At 47.8% G+C, this 23,903-nt stretch overlaps 1 protein-coding gene across 1 annotated transcript in view; it reads right to left on the minus strand.

The window, feature by feature from the left end:
- FIBCD1 (fibrinogen C domain containing 1) overlaps positions 1 to 23,903 on the minus strand; it is a 101,670-nt gene that overhangs the window by 53,944 nt on the left and 23,823 nt on the right. The window contains exon 2 of the mRNA XM_084821226.1: positions 8,007 to 8,483. Coding sequence (XP_084677352.1) covers positions 8,007 to 8,483 — 477 coding nt within the window. The remainder of the gene's footprint in view (positions 1 to 8,006; positions 8,484 to 23,903) is intronic.

The raw sequence follows: 23,903 nt of genomic DNA on the forward strand, positions 1-23,903 counted from the left end.
TCTGCACATAGTGCAACCCCCCCCCAATTAATTTAAGGTGCAATCCTATGCATGGCTGGCTGGGGGATGCTGGGAGTTGTAGGACTTTTTTTCTGTCTAAACATGCATAGGATTGTGTCCTAAATAACTGGCTGCCTTTGCCTGGTGTGAAATATAAATAACTTCTCATAATCATGTCTAAGCTTGCATCTATAGATATAACTCAGCATATGCACAATTGTGCCCTATAACTGACAGGGGCCCTGAACCTATGAAGTGCCTAGCTGGAGACACCTCCAAGGCAAGCCCCAGGTAGAGTGTGTTGCAATAGTCCAGTGCTGGCGTCCTGGAGCTGAGGCCACGTGAGCCCCTCTCCCCACGAGGCCTGCCCTTCCCTGAATGTGCAGCGCTGAAATGTTTGGCCATTTTGCGTCAGGATAATGCGTGTTTCCCTGAACTACGGGGAACGAATGGCTGTTCTCTTTGCCTCTAACCTTGCCCCAGGCATCGGTGCCGAATTTGCAGCGCTTCCTTTGATGGCTTCCATCAGAATGGAAGGAAGTTCACGGAGGTAAGCCAGTGTCCCAAGGGCTCACCAGTATTTAGCTACTTGCCTGGCAAATTAGCTCTCAGAACCTACGTGCAAAACACGTACACGCTCCTCACCCCTGAACCTGTCTAACATTCCTGGTTTTCCATTCCTGCCGCCCTCCCACAACAAGACATAAGCTAAAAACCATTGCAGATTCCTCCCCCCCGCCAGCTGCTGCTTGACCTTGAGAACTTTTTCTTTGCTACATGTGGGGCGGGGGGGTGGCTCCCAAGAAACTAAGAGGTGGGGGAGGAAGAGTCTAGAACAGGAGATGACTACAACCCTTCTGTGTATTCAGCTGACAGAATACACAGGAAGGCTTCCGACAGGGGTGGTTAGAACAGCCTTACCCAGTCTAGTACAGTCCACAGGTTTTGGACTTCAACTTCCATCAGCACCAGTCACCATAGCTAATGATCAGGAATGCTGGGATTTGTAGTCAGTTGCGTTGTGGAGCCAGGGCTCACAGGAACGCAGTGATGGCACTTTCTGATTAGCAGGGACGGTAATGGCATCTGTCACCTCTCCTCAGACGTCCCTGTTCCCTCTGAGCTTAGCTGCAGTCCTCAAGGAGCTGTGGGTAGGGATGAGCAGGCGCCCCCCGTCTCTGTTCTCCAGGCACCCACCCAGCCCCTGCCCCCACCCACACACACCCGGACCCCCGCTCAAACTCCCTGCCGCTCACCAAGCCGCCTGCACGCACCCAGGCGGCCTCACCAAGTTCCACGGCCGCCATTTTTTGAAAAATAAAACAGTGATTGCGAAAATGCACATATGAGCATGTGTGCAAAATGGGGCCGTGAATCACCCACATACACAAGAGTACAGGTGTTTGCTTGCCTGTAATCTTGCATACATGGGCCATTCGCAGCCCCATTTTGCATATACGTAAATGTGCGCATTTTCGCAAATGCGCATATTTGTATATAAGCGGATATGCGCATTTTTGCAAAGGTGCAGATTCGCATATATGCAAAATGGGGCTGTGAATGGCCCATATACGCAAGACTACAGGCAAGCAAACACCTGTACTCTTGCCTATATGGGCTATTCACAGCCCCATTTTGCATTTATGCAAATGTGCGGTTTTTCGTGAATGCCATTCCCCCCCCCCCCACAAATGGTGATCACGGAGCTTGCTGCTGCCACTCTGGTAAGTGCACATGGCTCAGTGAGTGTGGACAGGGGGCGAGCAGGGGCAGGGGCTTGGTGAGCACGGTTCGGGGGTTTTTTTCTGCTGGATTCCTGGATGGAATTGGGTGCCTCCGTCACCACTTTGTTGTTTATTCGGTCAGTCGCTTCTGACTCTTCGTGACTTCATGGACCAGCCTAAGCCAGAGCTTCCTGTCGGCTGTCGCCACCCCCAGCTCCCCCAAGGTCGAGTCTGTCACCTCCAGAATATCATCCATCCACCTTGCCCTTGGTCGGCCCCTCTTCCTTTTGCTTTCCACTTTCCCTAGCATCAGCCTCTTCTCCAGGGTATCCTGTCTTCTCCTTATGTGGCCAAAGTACTTCAGTTTTGCCTTTAACATCATTCCCTCGAGTGAGCAGTCTGGCTTTATTTCCTGGAGTATGGACTGGTTTGATCTCCTTGCAGTCCAAGGCACTCTCAGAATTTTCCTCCAGCACCACAGTTCAAAAGCATCGATCTTCCTTTGCTCAGCCGTCCTTATGGTCCAGCTCTCGCAGCCATAGGTTACTACGGGGAAGACCATTGCTTTAACTATGCAGACCTTTGTTGTCAGTGTGATGTCTCTGCTCTTCACTATTTTATCAAGATTTGACATTGCTGTCCTCTCAAGAAGTAAACGTCTTCTGATTTCCTGGCTGCAGTCAGCATCTGCAGTAATCTTTGCACCTAGAAAGACAAAGTCTGTCACTGCCTCCACGTTTTCTCCCTCTATTTGCCAGTTATCAATCAAGCTGGTTGCCATAATCTTGGTTTTTTTGAGGTTTAACTGCAACCCAGCTTTTGCACTTTCTTCTTTAACCTTCGTCATGAGGTTCCTCAGCTCCTCCTCGCTTTCAGCCATCAAAGTGGTATCATCTGCATATCTGAGATCGTTAATGTTTCTTCCAGCGATTTTAACTCCAGCCTTGGCTTCATCAAGCCCAGCACGTCACATGATGTGTTCTGCGTACAGGTTGAATAGGTAGGGTGAGAGTATACAACCCTGCCGTACTCCTTTCCCAATCTTAAACCAGTCCGTTGTCCGTTGTGGTCTGTTCTTACCGTTGCTACTTGGTCGTTATACAGATTCCTCAGGAGGCAGACAAGATGACTTGGTATCCCCATACCACCAAGAACTTGCCACAATTTGTGATGATCCACACAGTCAAAGGCTTTAGAATAGTCAATAAAACAGAAATATAAGTTTTTCTGAAACTCCCTGGCATTCTCCATTATCCAGAGGAAATTGGCAATTTGGTCTCTAGTTCCTCTGCCTTTTCTAAACCCAGCTTGTACATCTGGCAATTCTCATTCCATGAATTGCTGGAGTCTACCTTTCAAGATCTTGAGCATTACCTTACTGGCATGTGAAATAAGTGCTACTGTTCGATAGTTTGAACATTCTTTGGTGCTTCCCTTTTTTGGTATGGGGATATAAGCTGATTTTTTCCAATCTGTTGGCCATTCTTGTGTTTTCCACATTTACTTGCATATGGCATGCATCACCTTGACAGCATCATCTTGCAAGATTTTAAACAGTTCAGCTGGGATACCGTCATCTCCTGCTGCCTTGTTATTAGCAATGCTTCTTAAGGCCCATTCAGCCTCACTCTTCAGGATGTCTGGCTCTAGCTCACTGACCACACCGTCAAATCTATCCCCGATATTATTATCCTTCCTATTCAGATCTTCCGTATATTCTTGCCACCTTTTCTTGACCTCTTCTGCTTCTGTTAGGTCCTTGCCATCTTTGTTTTTGATCATACCCATTTTTGCCTGGAATTTACCTCCTATGTTTCTAATTTTCTGGAAGAGGTCTCTTGTCTTTCCTATTCTATTCTCTTCTTCCGCTTCCGCGCATTGCTTGTTTAAAAATAATTCCTTATCTCTTCTGGCTAACCTCTGGAAGTTTGCATTTAATTGGGCATATCTCCCCCTATCACTGTTGCCTTTTGCTTTCCTTCTTTCTTGGGCTGCTTCCAGTGTCTCAGCAGACAGCCATCTTGCCTTCTTGGTTTTCTTTTTCTTTGGGACGTTTTTTGTTGCCACCTCCTGAACAATGTTGCGAACTTCTGTCCATAGTTCTTCCGGGGCCCTATCTACTAAATCTAGTCCCTTAAATCTATTCTTCACCTCCACTGCATATTCATTAGGAATATTCGTGAGCTCATATCTAACTGATCTGTGGGTCTTCCCTATTCTCTTTAGTCTGATTCTAAATTGTGCAATAAGAAGTTCGTGATCTGAACTACAATCAGCTCCAGGTCTTGTTTTTACCAACTGCATAGATGTCCGTAGGGATGTACAAAATCCCCCTTACCTGGCTCCGCCAGGTTCTGCTGGGGAGGGGGGAGGCGCTCTGTCTCTCCCCCCGGAATCCTCCCTCCCGGAACCCTGGCCGGCCGGCTCCGCTCCGTGGGGATTCTGCGGAGCTGCCAGTTGGCTCTGCCAGCAGCCGGACATCCGGCCGCTGGCTAGCAGGGACACAAACGGCGGTGGCTGTAGCTGCCGCCGTTTGCATCCCTGTAGTCAGCTGTGATAGGCTACGTAAAGATTTACGTAGCCTATCATGTCTGGCTTTAAAAAAAAAACAAAAAAACCTGTGTACGCAAATGGCGGCGGCTACGGCCACCACCATTTGCATTCCTTATTTTTGGACGTCTTAGTCTATGTAAATATTTACGTAGGCTAAAACGGCGAATCAAAAAGGGGCGCAAATAGCGCCCACTACGCTATTTGCGTTCCCCTTTATTTTCGCTGTCATAGTCTACGTAAATATTTACGTAGACTAAGATGGCCAAAAATAAGGAACGCAAATGGCGGCGGCCGTAGCCGCTGCCATTTGCGTACACGTTTGTTTTTTTTTTAAACCAGACATGATAGGCTATGTAAGTCTTTACGTAGCCTATCACGTCTTGTAAAAAGAAAAAGAAAAAAAAGACAAGACAAGACTGCAAATGGCGGTGGCGGCCGCCGGTTGGAAGACCAGCCGCCGCAGCCACTGCCGCTAGAACCGCCTCCACCCGGAAGATCCACCCCAGATAAGTCTCATCCCAGGGGGGATCCGCGGAGGGGTGGCAGGCCATTCCACCACAGATTTCAGAGGGCCGAATGCACTGGCATTCGGCCTCACCGAGATCCATGGCGGAATTCTCTGCCATCCTTAGATGTCCGCCATAGGGATGGACGAAAGTCCCTTACCTGTTCTTGAAGCTTGCTTCGCGGTGGGGGGGAGGCGCTTCGGTTCTCCCCCCGAAGTTCAGGTGAGGGGGGGGAGGCAACCCGCCTCGCCTGGCCGAAATTCAGGCCGGGGGGGAGGCGCCCCATCCCTCGCCCGCGAAATTCAGGCTGGGTAGAAGCGCCCTGTCTACCCGGCCGCAAAAAAAAAAGTAAAACACACACACACACACACACACACGTGATAGGCTACATAACGATTAACGTAGCCTATCACGGCTAGATTTCCAAAGTCAGCTGTGATAGGCTACGTGACGATTTACGTAGCCTATCACGGCTGACTTTGGAAATCTAGCCGTGATAGGCTAGGTTAATCGTTACGTAGCCTATCACGGGTGTGTGTTGTTTTTTTTACTTTACTTTTTTTTTTTTTTGCAATGGCGGCTGCGGCAGCCGGTCGGGAGACCGGCCGCCGCCCCCGCCCTCGCCGAACCGCCGCCGGGACCCGCCGGCGAGAGGGACATTCGGCTACGGTAAGTCCCATCCCGGGGGGGGCGGGGGGCCGGCGGAGAATTTCCCTACCAATTTCGGGGGGTCGAATGCGTTGGCACTCGGCCCCCCAAAGTTTCGGGGAGAAATTCTCCCCCATCCCTAGTCCGCCACCTTTGGCTACAAAGGATATAGTCAATCTGATTTCGGCATCAACCGTCTGGTGAAGTCCATGTATAAAGTCGTCTCTTAGGTTGATGGAAGAGAGTGTTTGTTATGCACAGTGAGTTTGCCTATAATTCCAGGTGTCATTTGACTACCCATCTTAGTATTGCAGTCTCCTGTAATGAAAATAACATCTTTTTTTGGCGTACTATCCAGTAGGTGCTGCAGATCCTCATAGAACTGATCTACTTCTGCTTCTTCAGCATCTGTGGTTGGGGCATATATTTGGATCACTGTGATGTTAAATGGCTTACCCTGAATTCGAATTGAGATCATTCTGACATTTTTTGGATTGTATCCAAGCACTGCTTTAGCCACTTCATTATTAATTATGAAGGCTATTCCATTTCTTCTGTGGTCCTCTTGTCCACAGTAGTAGATCTGGTGGTCATTTGATGTGAAGTGGCCCATTCCAGTCCATTTCAGTTCACTGACACCCAAAATGTCTATATTTAATCTTGACATCTCCCCAATAACCACATCCAATTTGCCCTGGCTCATAGATGTTACATTCCAGGTTCCTATGGTGTGTTGATCTTTAGAACATCGGATTCGTCGTTCACCACCAGCACCATCGGCTGCTAGCCGTCCTTTCGGCTTTGAGCTAGCGGCGTCATCACATCTGGGGCTAGTTGAACTTATCCTCTGTTCCTCCCCAGTAGCATTTTGACCATCTTCCGACCTGGGAGTCCCATCTTCCAATGGTATACTGACATATCTCTGGTTGTACTGATCCATTTAGTTTTCATGGCAAGAATACTGGGGTGGGTTGCTGTTTCCTTCCCCAGGGATCATATCCAAGGCCCTCCTCCAGGTGCCTCGTCTGAGGGAGGCTTGGAGGGTGGCAACAAGACAGGGGCCTTCTCGGTGGTGTCCCCCCCCCACATTATGGAATGATCTCCCTGATGAGGCCCACCTGGTGCCAACATTGTTATCCTTCCAGTGCCAGGTTAAAACTGCCCTCTTTTCTCAGGCATTTGGCAGCACATAATGAATCATAGAATCATAGAATAGTAGGGCTGGAAGGGGCCTACGAGGCCATCGAGTCCAACCCCCTGCTCATTGCAGGAATCCAAGTCAGAGCATCCCTGACAAATGGCTGTCCAGCCTCGTCTTGAAGGCCTCCAGTGTGGGAGAGCCCACCACCTCCCCAGGTAATTGGTTCCATTGTCATATTGCTCTTACAGTCAGGAAGTTTTTCCTGATGTTCAGCCGGAATCTGGCTTCCTGTAACTTGAGCCCATTATTCCGTGTCCTGCACTCTGGGATGATCAAGAAGAGATCCTGGCCTTCTTCTCTGTGACAACCTTTCAAGTACTTGAAGAGTGCTATCGTATCTCCCCTCAGTCTTCTCTTCTCAAGGCTAAACATGCCCATTTCTTTCAGTCTCTCTTCATAGGGCTTTGTTTCCAGTCCCCTGATCATCTTTGTTGCCCTCCTCTGAACCCTCTCCAGTTTGTCTGCATCCTTCTTAAAGTGTGGTGCCCAGAACTGGACACAGTACTCCAGATGAGGCCTAACCAGGGCTGAGTAGAGGGGAACTAGTACTTCCCGGGATTTGGAAGCGATGCTTCTATGAATGCAGCCCAAAATAGCAATGAGTTTTTAATGAGTTTTTAATCAGGTCTTGGATTGTCTTTGGTTGATCATTTAAAAATTGTTTTTAGATATACGTTGTCTGTGTGCGCTGCTCATTTATATGTTTTTATGTAAATGGTTTTGCACATCATATGATGCGTTTTTAATGGTTTTTAATCTGTGTGAACCGGCCAGAGATCTTTGGCTATCGGGCGGTATAGAAATATAATGAATGAATGAAATGAAAATGAATCAAAATAGTTTGGGGCGGCTTGGTCCTGGATGGGCAATTATGACCTATTCACTGTTGTTTCCAACTGTTGTTCTCAAGCTGCCTTGCAGCTCCCAGGATAAAACGATAGTCCCAAACAAAATTATATAGTTGTTTTTTAAAACCTAAAAACCGTTACACACCGTTTAAAAAGCAATGCAGAAAACAAAACTGCAAAAACATACAAAGTAGCAGTAAAACCAGACATGGCATGGGGGCAATTGATAATCTACTCTCTCTCCAGTGGAGGCTGGTGGCTCCGATTTTGGTGGGCCTATAACTCCATTCTGGGTTTTTGTCAGAACCAGCAAGAACTCTAAAGGAGCTATTCAAGGTGCGGGACCCATTTTGTGGATAGGGTTCAGCACGTTGGATAGTTCCTTTCATCTTTTGGCTGGTTCTGACTCAAACACGGAATGGAAACGCAGCTCCACCGAAATCAGAGCCCCCAGCTACCACTGAATTCACCAATGTACATCATATGTGCTTGCGTGTCTGTGGGGGTACACAGGGCCTTTTTTCACCTGTATGAGGCGACCTTGCTCGTTCTGCAGGGCATTCAACTCCTGCCCCATGGCGCTGTGCCCCTTCTTCAAACCGTCACAGTCCGTCCGTAGCTGAGCGGCGTGGGCGACTAACGTGGAGACCTCATCTGACAGACCGACCACCAAGGCCCTCTCCTGTCCTTGGGAGGACTTTGTCTCAGCATCATGGTCTGTCACAGCCTGCAGGAGGGACGTTTGCAGGCCTTCCAGGCGGGTGAACCCATTCGCTTGATTGGGGCAATTGGGGTCAATAAATATGTTGATGCGGGAGCTGTCAGCTTTCTCGATGGTGACCAAGGCATTGGCTTCATCGGGATTGGTGCTGATGATAGGTGGAGATTCTGTGACGGGCGTGTGGTAGTGATTCATGAAGAGGATGGCGCCTGTGACGGTAACAGCTAGGAGCACAGCCACGGACAGGAGGACAGTGCACAGGATGTAACCACAGCTCATTCTCTGCAAGCAAGACAAAAATGAGTGTTAGGTGGTTTGCACAAGTGTAATGGGTAACTCCTTCCATGATGCAAAAATTTGGGGAAGCTCCACTGATCTGCACAAGTGGAATGAAACCATTGGATGCTGGCTTATGCTTTCAGAATCTCTTGTGATAAGCAGGTTGGCGGTGGGTCATAACGGCTAAGTGTATGAGTTAGGAAGTCCCCATTTCACATCGTCCCTCAGCTGTGATCTCACTAGGTGACTTTACATAGACTATTTTCTCAGCTTCCGCACACTCATGCCAACACACAAACATCTCTGCCGAATGGAGAGGTGGGTTGTTGTGAGCATGATTGCAAGGATAATGCATGTGAAGTACATTTTGTTAACGTGAAAGGCACTCCAGAAATGCGAAGTATTATCATTATTCTAATTATTGATATCATTTTGAAAAGTGTCCTTTGACATAACCCCCCATTATTGGAATAAGAATCACTTAAACAGAGACGGAGCCAATTGAAGCCCCAGTGAGAGGAAAATGTTTTTCTCCCCTACATGATAAGAGATTCATGTGCAAAATGCAGTGTGGCACAGTGTGTACTCTGATTCATGAAAAGGGCTGTAATCTGCACGAATGAAGAGCTTTACGTGTGTGAACTAGAGGAGACTATATAAGCCATATTCATGTGTTCTTCTCTGTACAGAACATCATGACGTGAAATGGACAATGGCCAGCTTGTGGATTTTCCTGTTTTTTCCATCAATAGAATGTTGTGCAAATTGCAGGCATGATGTGCATAATCTGCACAAATTCCAGCTGTAATTTACTTAACTTGCATAAATTTCGGCTGGAATTGGTGCAAGTTAAGCGAATTGTGGGCATAATTTGTGCAAATTACACACATTGCACCTGCAATTTGCACAACTGCTTATTGACAAGCTCCCCCCTCCCACACACACACACACAAAAGGTTCCCAGATTTCAGGAAAAGGCATTGGTTGGCTTGCGAACACAAGCCAAGCTGGACAGGCAGAGGGGATCCATCAGACCCCCAAAGGACTGGATTGTCAAAGGATGGGCATCCCCATACAATTTAGAACATAATCATGTGGGGACCCACCACAAGTAGACAAGGGTCTCTGATCCAAACCTCTCACTTCGATTATTGCAATGCCTTTCAAGGGGGCTGCCTTTCAGGTGGTCCAAACTTCAGCTGGTCCAAAATGGGGCAGCAAGATTTTTAACAGGGAGTGGTCGATATCATAGAATCATTGAATCATAGGGTTGGAAGGGGCCTGCAAGACCATCGAGTCCAACCCCCTGCTCAATGCAGGAAGCCTGATTCCCAGGAAGTCTCCCATCCAAGTACTAACCGGGGCTGACCCTGCTTAGCTTCCAAGATCAGACAAGATCATAAGATGCCAGTGCTCTGTGATCTACACTGGCTCTCAGTCTATTTCTAGTTCAAAGTGCTGGGATTAGCTTTTAAAGCACTGAACGGCTTGGGGGCAGGTTACTTGAAGGACTGTCTCCTCCCATATATGCTTGCCTGCATCCTAAGATCACCCTCAGAGGCCCTCCTCTGGATTGCCCTGCCTAAGGATGTAAGGGGGGGGTATTTTTGATGGTGGCACCCCCATTGTGCAAAACCCTCCCCAGAGATGCTCACCTGGTGCCTATTTTGTGGTCCTTTTGGTGCCAGGTGAACATCTTATTTTCCCAGGCTTTTGAGTCCTTGTTTGTTTTTCAAAATGTGTTGTTGTGTTTTTAGATGTTTATGCTGCTGCTGGGCAGTTACTTCAGTTTTACTCTCTTTTGAAGTTGTGAAGTATTTATCTTATGTTTTATTTTAGGGGTGTAATTTTTGTGAACTATCCAGAGAGCTTAGGCCATTGGGTGGTATAGTAATGTAATAAATAAAATAACATAATGCAATACACTGGGGTCCCCAATGGGGCACCTGCAGGTACCTGTAAAACTTTAAAATATTGTTTTTAATTTTCCCTGGTTTTTTTTTTACATATACATACATGGATTTGTATATCCACAGCAATGAATATATATGTGAAATGCATACAACTTTCTAGCAATTATACACAAGCTTCAACAAAAGCGGACCAAATATCCAAGTAAGTATCCATTTGAAGCTGGTGTATATATGCCACCCATTCAAATACTGAAAGCATTGTAAGGTCCTTCTCAATCCATTGCATTAAAGAAAGGGAGTGTTTATCCTTTCAACATTGTAATATTAGACTTTTAGCTATCAAAAGGGCACAGAGAATCCATTTACGCTGGCCATTTGTTAATTTCCATGAAGCAGGTAAATAATTTAAAAGAGCGTGTACATCAGTGAATATTAAAGACTGTTCCAGTACAAAATTTACTGGACATAACCTCCGCCCCAAAAGAAGCAACTACTGGACACTGCCTAAACAAACATTTAAAAGAAGCATTTGCTTTATTGCACTGCCAGCAATTAGCCGAATTAAACGATCCCTGATCAAAGAGACCTTGTGATGCCCAACAGACACGAAACAAAAGTTTTTGCTGAATACGACACAGCCTAAGATCCATAGACGCAAGAGGGAGATGCCAAAGTGGCGATCCACTGACAGACATTTTGTGGTGGTGCCCACAGCAGTTTCTCAAATTCCCAAATGTGCCCCTGCAATGCATGGAAGGCAGCAGGGACGGGCACAGTGACATGACAGAGAGCATGTGGCATCCCTGCTCACCCCTGCTTTGCGTGAGGGACATCCCACCTGAAGAGCGCTACTGAAATAGCACATCTCACCGTAACCAGGTCTTACTCTTTGACCCTAGAATTTGGTGGACCATCCACTGGAATACAGCAAGGCCCAAAATGATCCAGATTTGGGTTTTTATTACAGTTTGTCCCTCAACAACCCCTCCATAGCCTACTTAAAGCTGCACGTCGTTTTTTAAAAGGAAAAATTAAAAACATAATATTAAGATGGATCGCCTGTCAAAGAACCACAAGGAATACATCTGACAAATTTTGGCTGTGGGCCAAACGACACATTACACTCAACATATGTAATTGAATCTCAACAGTCCTTCTGGAAAAGGAAAAAAAAAACCACACACAGCTCAGCTTTCTGAGGGGTCGATGAGTGGGAGAAAGGCAAGCCGGAGGGCTTAGCCCTTTCCTTATATCAAACTTGTCTCCCAGTAGCTTCTCCCCACCCCCCAGCCCCTGGGCCTAGATGAGTGATGAGATCCAGATCTGCTCTCTGCCAGTGTTAGCTCTTCTTCATGCTGAGAGGGTCATGGAGTTTGGTGCCCCTCTCAGCACAAAGAAAGTTACTCACCCAGAGGAATGTCTGTTGTGGAGAAATCTGGCCCTTTTTGCATTTGTGGGCCAAGCCAAGGGGTTTTCTTGAAATCCAGGAAGTTTTCTACAACTTCTTCATGCATTCATTCATTCATCTAATTTTTATACTATCCAATAGCTGAGGCTCTCTGGGTGGTTCGCAAAATCAAATGCATAAAAATACAACAGAAAATACAATATAGAATATAATAGATTAAAACTACAGAATGAAAATACAACCAGAGTAAAACTAGCAACATTGCGGATATTTAAAATGCAGTAGCAGAGTTAAGACAGCAGAGCTAAAACACTGGAATGTTAAAATGCTAAAAATACCTGGGTCTTCATAGTATTATTATTATTATTATTATTATTATTATTATAATTCCTCAACACCTCCTTCATAGCCTACCTTCAGCTCTAATATTGCAAGTCCCTTTTAAAAGGAAAAATTAAAAATTACTTATCATCATCCTCATCTATATCCTGCGTTTTTTGCTCTTGCAAAGAACCCAAGGTGGTTTACATGTTCCTGCACCTCTCCATTTTATCCTCACAACAGTCAGGAATGAATCTGAGTGTGTGGAGATGTCTGGCAGCTCAGATTCAGAATCATTATGGGAACGGCAAGAACAGGGGGAGGCACCAGATACGGCCCAGATACGGGGAGACTTTCTTCTCAAGATCTTGACACACAGATGGCCCAGGCTGAATGGCTCCCTCATTCCTCCACCATGAGAACTCACGTTTCGGAGGAGCAGGAGGGCAAGGGGCATGACTTGAGGGATGCTAGGGTCCGTCACAGAGCGAATCAGGAAAAGTTAGGGGCAGGGCTCAGAGGCTTTGCCAGATTGGCCACTCGTGGAAGCCAACGTAGGAGGGAGCCACCCTAAGGGAGGGGCATCCCTGTGAAGCAAGTCTGGCCAAGAAGTTCATGCTCAGGCTGCTGGCAACTTCCCTGACTTCCACTTCTTCTTCTCTCCTGATATTTGTAGATGTGTGGATTAGCTGGTTCTATGCAGTCTGAGAGTTTCCTGGAATCTGCATTTGTAGGGAAGCTTGCCATTGACTAATAAAGTAGTGTAGCTTGAAGCCTTGTTTCCTGGAGTGTGTTGATTGCAAAGGAAGAGGACATAGGAATGTGACAACAACAACCCTGTGAAGTAGGTTAGGCTAAGAGTCAGTGACTGGCCCCAAATCCCCCATGAGTTTCATGGTCGAGTGGGGCCTAAAACCCAGATCTCCCGAGTCCAATCCCTCTAACCACGACGCCACACTGATGGATTGATTTCCTTTCTCTTCCCTGCTTCCTCCATCCTAGGATATCTGGCTGTGTCTGAGCGAGGTTCTCTAACAGCGAACAGACAGATGTATGGCCTGTAGAGACAGTTTTGCCGGATAGTTCTGCAGAAGGCGCAAGTGATAAACGGCCTGCCCGGGTGCCCTGCTCTATGAAATAATAACCAAGGAGGGTCACGTCACAGATGTGCTTCTGCGGGTGAATTTTTTTATTATTATTTAATGCAACAATAATCAGCTTCCACTTCCAGGGGGGCAAATGGCAAGACCCGGTTTTGGTCGAGTGTTTCCTCCGCGGCGGCTCTGAGGTCACCCGAGCGCGCCGCTACAGAGGGGTTGCCGAGCCTCATGACTTTTTAATGAGCTTGGCGGTTTTAAGCATCCAACATCTACTTTGCTGTATGAATCATGAATCTCTTTCGTTAATAAAGTGCAAAAAGAAGGGAGGGGGAGAGAGGGAAGGAGGCTAAGGGTGAAAGCAGAGACAGACTTCCTCTGCTTTTTTAGCACAGTGAATCTTATTTGGAAGTGGCCATGTATACCGATTCTTCTCTAGAATTGCACTCAGGGGAAAGAAAGAATTCTGAAAGTTTTCAGGAGAAGTAGGGACAGCTCCAAGTTGCAGAGGTTCCTGGGGCAAGACTCCTGCCATGGGTCCCCTCACTCAGTGAGCCTGCCTTCTCACCACCACTGTCAGCAGCCGCCCTTGCTCCTCTCCTCTTCCTCCCCCTTGCTCCCACTTGCTGGCTTGACAGGCAGAGAGCCCGGGAGCAAGGAGGCCGCGGCATCTCCTCCTCCTCCTCCTCACCACCACTGTCATCTGGGCCAGATCGAGAGGCAAGTGAACGAGCAGATTGCAATGGGGAAGAGAAGCAACTCCAGAGGACCCCTGCTGGAGTGCAGGACTTCAGCAGGTGCCCAGCCATGCCTACCCTTGACGCCGACTCTGGTTTTATAGCCCCATAGAGACTAACTGAAGGCAAAAGGAGAAGGGGACGGCAGAGGATGAGATGGCTAGATAGCATCACCGATGCAATGAATATGAACTTGAGCACCCTCCGGCAGAGAGCGCAGGACAGGAAGGCCTGGCGTGCTATGGTCCATGGGGTCACAAAGAGTCGGACACGACTGAATGACTGAACAACAACAAAAAGAGACTAACAAAGTTGTTACGGCATACGCTTCCATGAACTAGAGTCCAAACATAGGCCTGGGCCTGGGCCAGAGCCTGTCAGACAAGAGACCTTTGAACCCAGATCTGTAGAGATTGCAAGCCCAGAGCCTGGGATCCCTGAGAAGCTGCCTGCCTGCACTCCCACACTCTCCAGCACCAGTGCAGGCAATGAGTGAGGAAGGAGCTAACAGAGAGGAGGCAGAGTGCTAGGCTCAAACCAGTGCAGGCTCCAGCTTTGGAGATCCTTGGGCAAGGCACCCTTGATGGGCCATCTGCCTCCTCACCACCACTGTCACCAGCTGCTCCAGATCCTCTTCCTCATCATCGCTCCCCCTTTCTTGCTTGGCAGGCAGAGAGGCAGTGAGCAAGGAGGCTGTGGCATCTCCTGTTCCTCCTTCCCACCACCACCGTTGTCCGGGCCAGAGCGAGAGGCAGGCGAACAAGCAGGCTGCAATGGCGAAGAGGAGGAGCTAATCCAGGGGACTTGTGCCAGTGGACCCCCACTGGCTGTGGTCCATCAGCTGGTGCCCAATCATGCCTACCCTTGACACCAGCCCTGGTTCTGATCCACGCAATAGTCTGGGATGTGCAAATATAGGCCTACCAAGTAAAGTCTCATTCAATTACGATGAACAGAGACCAATATGTAATTAAAGGAAATATGGATAGCTCTTCAGATCATTCCTTTAGAGTTCTGACTGGTTCTTCTGACTGAAACTCAGAGCAGACTCACCGCCCCACTGTCATCGGAGTCACCAGGCTTGACTCACATGCGCACAGATGCACAGCACCCTTGGAGCAGCTTTGCCACTTTTAAGCAGTTTCTGTTTTTGTTTAATGATAGGGCAATAAATGAATGGAAGGGTGGCCACTTAGGTGTCATCAAAAAAAGAGGAAATGCACCACTGAAAACAGATGACAAACGAGAGTGCAGGTTTCCACAAAATTAGCATATGCTAATTTATATATGTGCATGCAAATTTAGAAATAATTCCTATCATTTAAATCAGGGGTGGGGAAGCGCAGGTCTGGGGGTCCATTCCGGCTCTCTGGGGTTCCTCAGATCACCTCACCCTCTCCCATCCCCAACAGTTTTTTGGTGGTTTCTTGGCTATTGTGCAGTTTTTCCCCCATCCTAAAAGGTAGAAATGCCTATCTGAAGGCTTAGTAGCTGGGGGTAAAAGCTTTAAGTCAAAACGTGCTGGTGTTTTGACACTACCCCTTTTTGCTGTTGTCCCTGCCCACCAGTGGAATGCGGCCCCTGAGAGCATGTCCAAAATGGCTGAAAGAGGTTCAGCATCCCTGATATAAATAGAAATACAAATACATCTCAGCATAATGGGACAGCCTGTGTGACAAGGAGCTTTTCTACACGTGGCATTTATTGTGTGCTCGCCTTTCCTTCCTCATAGTCGTTTGCGGGTTCTTTAGATGATGTTGTGACCCTCCAGTTTTGCTTCTGTTTTTTCAGAGCACTTTCCTGGGTATTTTTAGAGCGGGGAAAATGGAGTATTATTTCCGAAAGCGAAAGAAAACCTATTTTCCTACTTACATAATTGCATTATTCTGCTACAGTGCAGTGCCACCTTGAGGTTAAGTAGCAGAAAAGCAGGAAAAGAAAAACTCTTATGTGTAGAGCTTGGATCTCAAGTCTGTGATAACACCGAAAGGAGATACAGCAGATTAACAGCCTCATGTAGAAAAGCTGAAGCTGATCTGTGTACCTGTTTCTCAGTCTGCTGTCCTGGGGTTAACTGTGGATGGGCAGCTGGTGACTCCAGTTCTAGAGGTGCTATGATTCCATTCAGGGCTTTAGTCACCCTGATGTTCTGCATGATGCACCTGATCTCATCTGATCTCATCAGCTAAGCAGGATCAGCCCTGCTTGGATGGGAGACCACCTGAGAATCAGGGTTCCTGCACTGAGCAGGGGGTTGGACTTGATGGTCTTGTAGGCCCCGTTCCACCCTATGATTCTACAATTCTATCACCAGCCAAAACTCTAATGGTGCTATCCAAGGTACTGAAGGGCGCAGTCCAAGGTACTGAAGAGTGCTGTCCTAGGTACTATCCAAGGTGCTGAAACCATTTTGGGGATAGGGCACAGCACCTTCGCTAGCACATTTTAGCACCTTGGATAGCACCATTAGAGTTTTGGCTGGTGGTAGAATCATAGAATCAAAACCATTAGAGGTTTGGCTGGTGGTAACTAAAACCCCATATGGAATCACAGCCCCTCTGGAACTGGAGGCTGCAGCCACCAGAGGGGTGGGAAATTTCAAGCCCCCTCCTGTTCTCCCTCCTTTTCTCTTTAAAGTGGGCCTGGAAAAGGACATCCCTTGAAGTAGAGAATGCCTTCATATAGAGGACTTTTCTCTGGTAGCCCTTCAAATATGTTATGCTAGCTGCATAGCATGATAGTTTTCTTTACTCTGATGTAAGTGTGTGCAGCCCTGATTCAGATTGAGACCACAGACCTCTGGGAGGGGAAGGTTAAACCTCCCACCACCTGCTTTTCTCATAATTCCACTACATTGGGGGTGTTAAAAAGGGGGGGGGGGCAGAAGCTTCCATTGATACCAATGGAGACCTTTATTCTTTTTTAGCCCCCTCCCATCCAACCCCAGGGGGTGTTATAGAATCATTTGCATGGGAATACATGGGTGGAATAAGCTTATGGAATAAACGCCCCAAAGAGGTTCACCAGGCATCTACCCTGTTATCTTTCGAAGAACCGAAGAGGTTCACCAGGCAAAGACCTTTCTTTTCTCTCAAGAATTTTTAGAGACCCAGTGCTAGGCTATCATGGCTGCTTTATCAATCACTGTGCTGTTTGTTGTTTATTCTATGGTATTTTTTTATTTTGAATTAAGATTGCCGGGAGAATTATCAACAACCTCCGATATGCAGATGATACCACCCTAATGGCAGAAAGCAAAGAGGATCTAAAGAGCCTCTTGTTGAGGGTGAAAGAGGAGAGTGCAAAAGCTGGTTTGAAACTCAACATTAAAAAAACTAAGTTCATGGCATCTGGCCCATCACTTCCTGCCATATAGAAGGGGAAGAAATGCAAGCAGTGACAGATTTTACTTTCTTGGACTCCAAGATCACCGCAGACAGTGACTGTAGCCATGAAATTAAAAGACGTTTGCTCCTTGGGAGGAAAGCTGTGGCAAACCTAGACAGCATAGTAAGAAGCAGAGACATCACCTTGCCGACAAAGGTCCATCTAATCAAAGCTATGGTTTTCCCAGTAGTAATGTATGGCTGTGAGAGCTGGACTATAAGGAAGGCTGAGCGCCGAAGAATTGATGCTTTCGAACTGTGGTGCTGGAGAAGACTCTTACAAGTCCCCTGGACTGCAAGGAGGTCAAATCAGTCCATCCTAAAGGAAATCAACCCTGGCTGCTCATTGGAAGGACAGATACTGAAGCTGAAGCTCCAATATTTTGGCCACCTAATGCAAAGAGAAAACTCCCTGGAAAAGACCCTGATGCTGGGAAAGACTGAAGGCAAAAGGAGAAGGGGACGGCAGAGGATGAGATGGCTAGATAGCATCACGGATGCAATGAATATGAACTTGAGCACCCTCCGGGAGAGAGCGCAGGACAGGAAGGCCTGGCGTGCTATGGTTCATGGGGTCACGAATAGTCGGACATGACTGAACGACTGAACAACAACAATATTTTATTATTTTAAATATTTGTATTTTATTTTATACTTTTAACTGTTTTAAAACGGCATTTTAGTTGTTTTAACTGGTTGTAATCTGCCCAGAGATCATTAGTTATTGGTGGATTAGAAATATACTACATAAATAAAGAAAATAAAGGGAAGGTTTAACCCTCCCATCCCAGAATACCATGGTCCCGATCCAAATCGGAGCTGCACATGTAAACAAAGCAACCTCTCAGAGCTACACACAATGCAATTAGCGTAATGTGTAATTTGGCCCTTAGATGGCTTTAAAATGGGATTAGAGAAATTCATGAAGGTCTATCAATGACTATCAGCCATGATGGCTAAATGAAGCATCCATATTCAGAGGCAGTATGCCTGAGAAAACCAGTTGCTAAGGAGCAATGATATTGAGTTTTCAACTGTCACTCATATGTCCTGCTCGTGATCATCCCAAGAGGGACCTAGCTGGCCACCCTTGAAAACAGGATTCAGGGTTCTCCTTATGTCCTTAGTTCATACATACATACTTTTGAAAATAGAAAAAGCAGGGCAGTACTGCATGCCTGAAGCATGCGAATTGAGGCGAGGGAGAGGTATGACTGGCAGTTGAAGCAGTGTTTGATTTACCAGCATATGTACATCTGCCATTCAAATGACGAAAGCTATGCACACAGCTGTGCTCCCAGCTAAGGGATGCTGTTTGAGTTCTCTTTCTTTCCATTATGTCTGTCTCCCCTAAAAGCTGTGACTGTGCAGCCAAATTTGCTGAAGCGCTGAACAGCGAACCTAAAGGCCCCGAGTTCCAAAAGGCAAGTAAAAGGAGGCAACACATCACTTTAAAGAATTAGCCTTATGCTTTTATGAATTTATTTCCTGCCTTTAATACAGAGTTCTGCCCCCTTCCCATGTTATCCTCACAACGTGGGAGGATAACATGGGAAGGTTAGGATGAGAGTCGGAATGGGTGTTCTCCCATGTTCCGTTTTTAAAAATCTCAAGTTCTTTGTCTCCCAAAGATGAGGAATTTTGCAAATTTTGGTAAAGTGTTCTCAAAAATCGACTGAAACAAAATTCTCACCCATCCGCACCAGCCAAATTCTCATCATGGAGAGGGCCATGTTGTACGGTGTATAGCTGTGAGAGATGAGGAGCCTGTCAGAATAAAGATGTGGAAGCTCTAATTCAGCATTAACATGGTTGAATACACAGGGATTTAAATCCAGACTCTCAAGAGCTAAGCACTCTAAGCCCTGGGTGGGCAAATCTATCAGTTTCAGTTTCTCCCACATAGATTTTTTAAAAAATCTCACATTCTTTTTGTCCCGAATATGGAGATCTTTGCAAATTTAATAAATTCTTATCAGAACCAAACTGAAACAAAATTCTCACCTGTCCCCAGCTGAGACTGATTTTTGCATGGTTCATCTAGAGAGCTTCCTCACTGCACGGGGATTTGAACTTGGGTTTCCCCAGTCAACAATCTAACCACTACACCACACTGCCTCTCCCGTACCGTTTGCATGGATGGCAGTCTCTGGACCTTGACTATGGGAAGCGAAGAAGACTTGCACATGTATCCAATGACTGGGGTCATTCCAGTACCATCCTATTCCTACAAGTGAGAAGTGGGCTTGGCATCACTATGAGGCATGTTTGGGCAGCTGCTGGGGCCCCTGCACCCTGTAGGGGTGCTGCCCTGTGCTCTCTTTGTAGAAAAACAAGAACAATACACTCTTCTCAGCTTCTGGCAGCAGCCATATTTCCCCTCCAATCTGGCCCCGAAGGCACTGTGTGTGGTGGAAAAACATGGCCACTGCCACAAAAACATGGCTGACTTAACTTCTGGGGCATTGTGGAGGAAAAACATGGCCAACCCCTGGAATTCCCAGCATAGCCAAGATCCCCCCTCCCTGGCCAAAGGCTTTCCATAAATCCAAAGTGGGGGGGGGGGACACCTCCGCAATATTGGTTGCTTCTTTCCCAAACCTATTTCCTCAGTTAGCCATAATTTCTCGTTATGCCATGGGGCTAGTTCTCATAGAGGCCGTCTGCTTGTGTCTGGGCTGAACCGCCACAGACTGCTCCTGGTGTGGAGGGACTCACATGACTGAGGGCGCAATCCTATCTGGATGCCCGTCAGCCCGTCAGCCTCTGAATCCGTCAGCCTCTGAACTTTATGCAGAGCAGGAGGAGAGCGAAGGCAATCTTTGCCTCCATGCTCCAACCACTCTGTATTTTTGCTAGACGGGCTTTTTTACCTCTCTAGCTAGGCATCTGCAGAGGGGGAGGGACGGAGGCTGCAGACAGCTGGGGATAGCTCGTATTCCTGCTTCCTCAGTCCCCTCCCCTATCTGCCCACAGAACCGTCCCCTTTCCCTCCTCCCCGAGGTCACTTTTGCGACCTCGGAGAAGCAGCCAGGACAGTTCTCTCTCTGACGGCTGCAAGGGGAGGGGGCAGGGAGCTCGGACTCCTGCGTCTGAAGTCAGAGCACCATCTCCAGCCTCAGATCCAAGAATCTGACCTTTCCTATGGCCCCCCACATGCTGTCATAGGATCGCTTTCTGAAGGACTGAAGCATTTTAAATGTGGGTTTTATCTCTAATGTTGGCTTCTATGCTGTTTTGCCGTTGCTGATTCTGTTTCTCTGCTGTTATGTTTAATCTGATTAGTAGTAGTAGTAGTATTAAATTATTAATAAAGCAACCCTGGGAAAGTTTTGGAAGGGTGGGATATAAATCCTAGCTCAGTGGTAGAGTTCCTGCTTTGCATGCAGAAGTCCCAGGTTTCAATCCTCAGTGTCTCTAGACAGAGCTAGAAAGAATCCTGCATGAAACTGCTGCAGGCAGTGTGTCGGGTTACTGAGCTAGACGAACTAATGTTCTGACTCGGTATAAGGCAGCTTCCTTTGTCCCTCTGGAGAGGAACCATAGCTCAGTGGCAGAGCCCTTGCTTTGCATCTGGAAGGTCCCAGGTTCGATCCCGGCATCTCCAGGTAGGGCTGGAAAAACTCCTGCCTGGAACCCTGGAGAGCTGCTTCTGCCAGTCAGTGCTGACAATACTGGGCTAGATGGACCAAGGCTCTGACTCAGTATAAGACAGCTTCCTGTATCCCTATGTTTTAAGAAAAGGGCTGTAGCTCAGTGGCGGAGCCCCTGCTTTGCATACAGAAAGTCCCAGGTTCGATCCCGGCATCTCTGAGTAGGGCTGGGGAAAACCGCAGCCTAAAATGCTGGAGTGCCACTGCCAGTTAGTGCAGACCGGCCTTCACCAATGTGATGCCCTCTAGATATGTTGGACTACAACCCCCATCCTCCCCAGCCAGCATGGCCAATGATGGGTGTTTCATCCATCATTGCACTCAATGCAGGGGTTAGACTTGATGGTCTTACAGGCCCCTTCCAACCCTACTATTCATGATTCTATGATCCAACATATCTGGGGGGCACCAGGCTGTGAAAGGGTCACGTAGACAGCCCTGTGCTAGATAGCCCAGCCATCTGATTTGGTATAAAGGCTGCCTTCTGGATTCATATATTTAAATAACTAAAAGTAAAAGAATGCTTTCCCATTAAAAAAAAAAGGAATCAAATTTCCCAGCACTTAGAAAGTTGGGGAGAAGGGTTCTAGCCTAGCTTTCCCCCTGATATCCTTGCTTTCAATATCCAGGGAATTATGGTTGTTGTTGTTTTTAAAATATGAAGAAGCATTGAACTGTGAGCTCCTCTGTGACTGCAGTCCGAAGTGGTACGGACAAGATACAGGTCAACCATGTCGGCGAGAACAGAGGTGCGTCTCTGCACTGAGCTGATTCTCCCACACAGGTGTGTAATTCAATCCTGGCTACATGCACTGCTGGAGAGGAGGCTTCGCAGGTGTGCTGAAACTCCTCAGACTCCAGAGGCCTGTCCTGATTTTGCTTATGCTGGCTGCTGCATCTGTTTCGCCCAGTTCTTTGTTGCTAGTGAGTGGACCCGGCTTCTCACGACTTGGGAAAGCCCTCTGTTTGCTGCAGGGAAGCCTTCAAGGCAAGCTAGGCGGCTCTCAGAGCTGGATGGATTGTGCCCACCCTGCCTGAGTGAAGGCACATCTGCTGGCATGGTGCACCCCATAGATCCCTGAGGAGGGGTCTGTCCACTCCATTTTCCCAAGGAGGGCTGCTGCACAGCAGGAGAGAGGGGTCAGGCCTATAACGGTGCCCTTGGCCTACTAATCTCCCCTGGGTGAGAGGGGGTGAGGCCAGAGGAAGGGGGCATGACCATCTGGCACACCTCGGAGGGTCAGATTGGTTGGCTGGATTTGGTCCACAGGTCTGATGTTCCCTAGCCCTGCCATACTGTGTATCAAGTATGATCTGTATAAAGTTCCTTAGCCTTGCCATACTGTATCAAGGATGATCAAGTATCACCCTGCCTTGTATCAATTCAAGTCATCCCCCGGGGAAGCTGTGTAATGTCGCCTTTCCTTTCTTGGGAAATACACAAGCAGAAAGTCTACAGATGGCAAGCAAGCTCCTGAAAACAGAGCAGCAGGTCCCCAGAAAGAGAGAGAGAGAGAGAGAGAGAGAGAGAGAGAGAGAGAGAACAGCTACGCTCATAGGATGCTGCAGTCAACTCACAGCTCAAGCTCCCTCTCCAAAAATCAGACCACGAAACTGGCTCTGTCCTTCTGTTTTACACACACACACACACACACACACATGGTGGAACAGTCATCTCAAATCCCACCCCTGCAGCTGAGTTACTGCTTCAAGAAACAATGGGCAGGCATTAAGAAACCTTACTGTTGGGTCCCCGACTTCTAATCTACTGTGACCGAGCTGGCCCAAATTACAGCAATCTAACTCCAAACTGGAGAGAAGATGGCCCCGCGGTTTGCCCAGATCACGGAAAATAGAGCGCCCGTTGCACCATGCAGCATCTCTGCCTGCAGACCCAGAAATAACACTGGGGGGTTGAAAGATGAAAAAATGGAGCCACCAGGGCCCAACTCAGCCAAGCAACTGGAGCAGCCTTCCCCAACCTGGTGCCCTCCAGATGTTTTGGACTACAACTCCCAGGATGCCTGACCATTGGCCACGCTTGCTGGGGCTGATCGGAGCTGAAGTCCAAATCATTCGGAGGGCACCAGGTTGTGGGAAGACGGAAGCAGGGCATTATAGCAACATCAAAGGCTGGCTCGCCGTCAAGTTTAAGGACATAGGAGCCCTGCCAGATCAGAGCCAAAGTCTGTCAAGCCAAGCTTCCTGTTTCCAACAGCAGCCAATCAGGTGCCTCTAGGAATCCCAGAAGGAGGGCACAAAGGGAATAGCCCTCCCTTGACCTTTGCTCCCTGCAGCAGGTAGTCAGATGTTTTTCTCAGAAAGGGAAAGAACGAAAGTCAGATGCATTAGCGCAGCCTGCTCCAGAGGGCAGAACGAGAAGCTTCTGACGGCTTCTGCCACCCTCATCAGCATTCCCTGTTCCCTCTGAGCCAGGGCCGGCCCTACCATTAGGCAGGGTGAGGCAGTTGCCTTGGGTAGCAGATCTGGGTGGTGGCAGCAAGGTGTTCAAGGAGAGAATCATGTGCATTGCAGCCTACTCTGTCCCCTGCCCCAAGTTAGCCTGCTGCCTTCAAATTCAGTGGAGAACGCTGTCCCACGGTTAGTGTTGAAGGCAGATTCATCTGCCAGCCCAGTCAGCTTTGGCACATGGAACAGGAGGGGGCCGCCATCTTGTTCTTTGCCTCAGGCAGCAAAATGTCTTGGGCCAGCCCTTCTCTGAGCTTAGCTGTGATCCTCACGGTACGGGGGGGGGGGGGATGCATTTTCCAGCAAAAGTATATTGCTCCCTGGTGTAATGTAAAGTATTTTGGGGTGGCTTGGTCTGGAATGGGCAATTCAGACCCACCAACTTTAGCAAAGACCTGCCCCTGCTGGAGGTGAGAACTGCTAGAAGTGGTTTGTGGAT

The sequence above is a fragment of the Heloderma suspectum genome, chromosome 14 (assembly GCF_057233095.1).
Source record: "Heloderma suspectum isolate Gila_16-S chromosome 14, 16-S_ref, whole genome shotgun sequence".
NCBI classification, from domain to species: Eukaryota; Metazoa; Chordata; class Lepidosauria; order Squamata; family Helodermatidae; genus Heloderma; species Heloderma suspectum.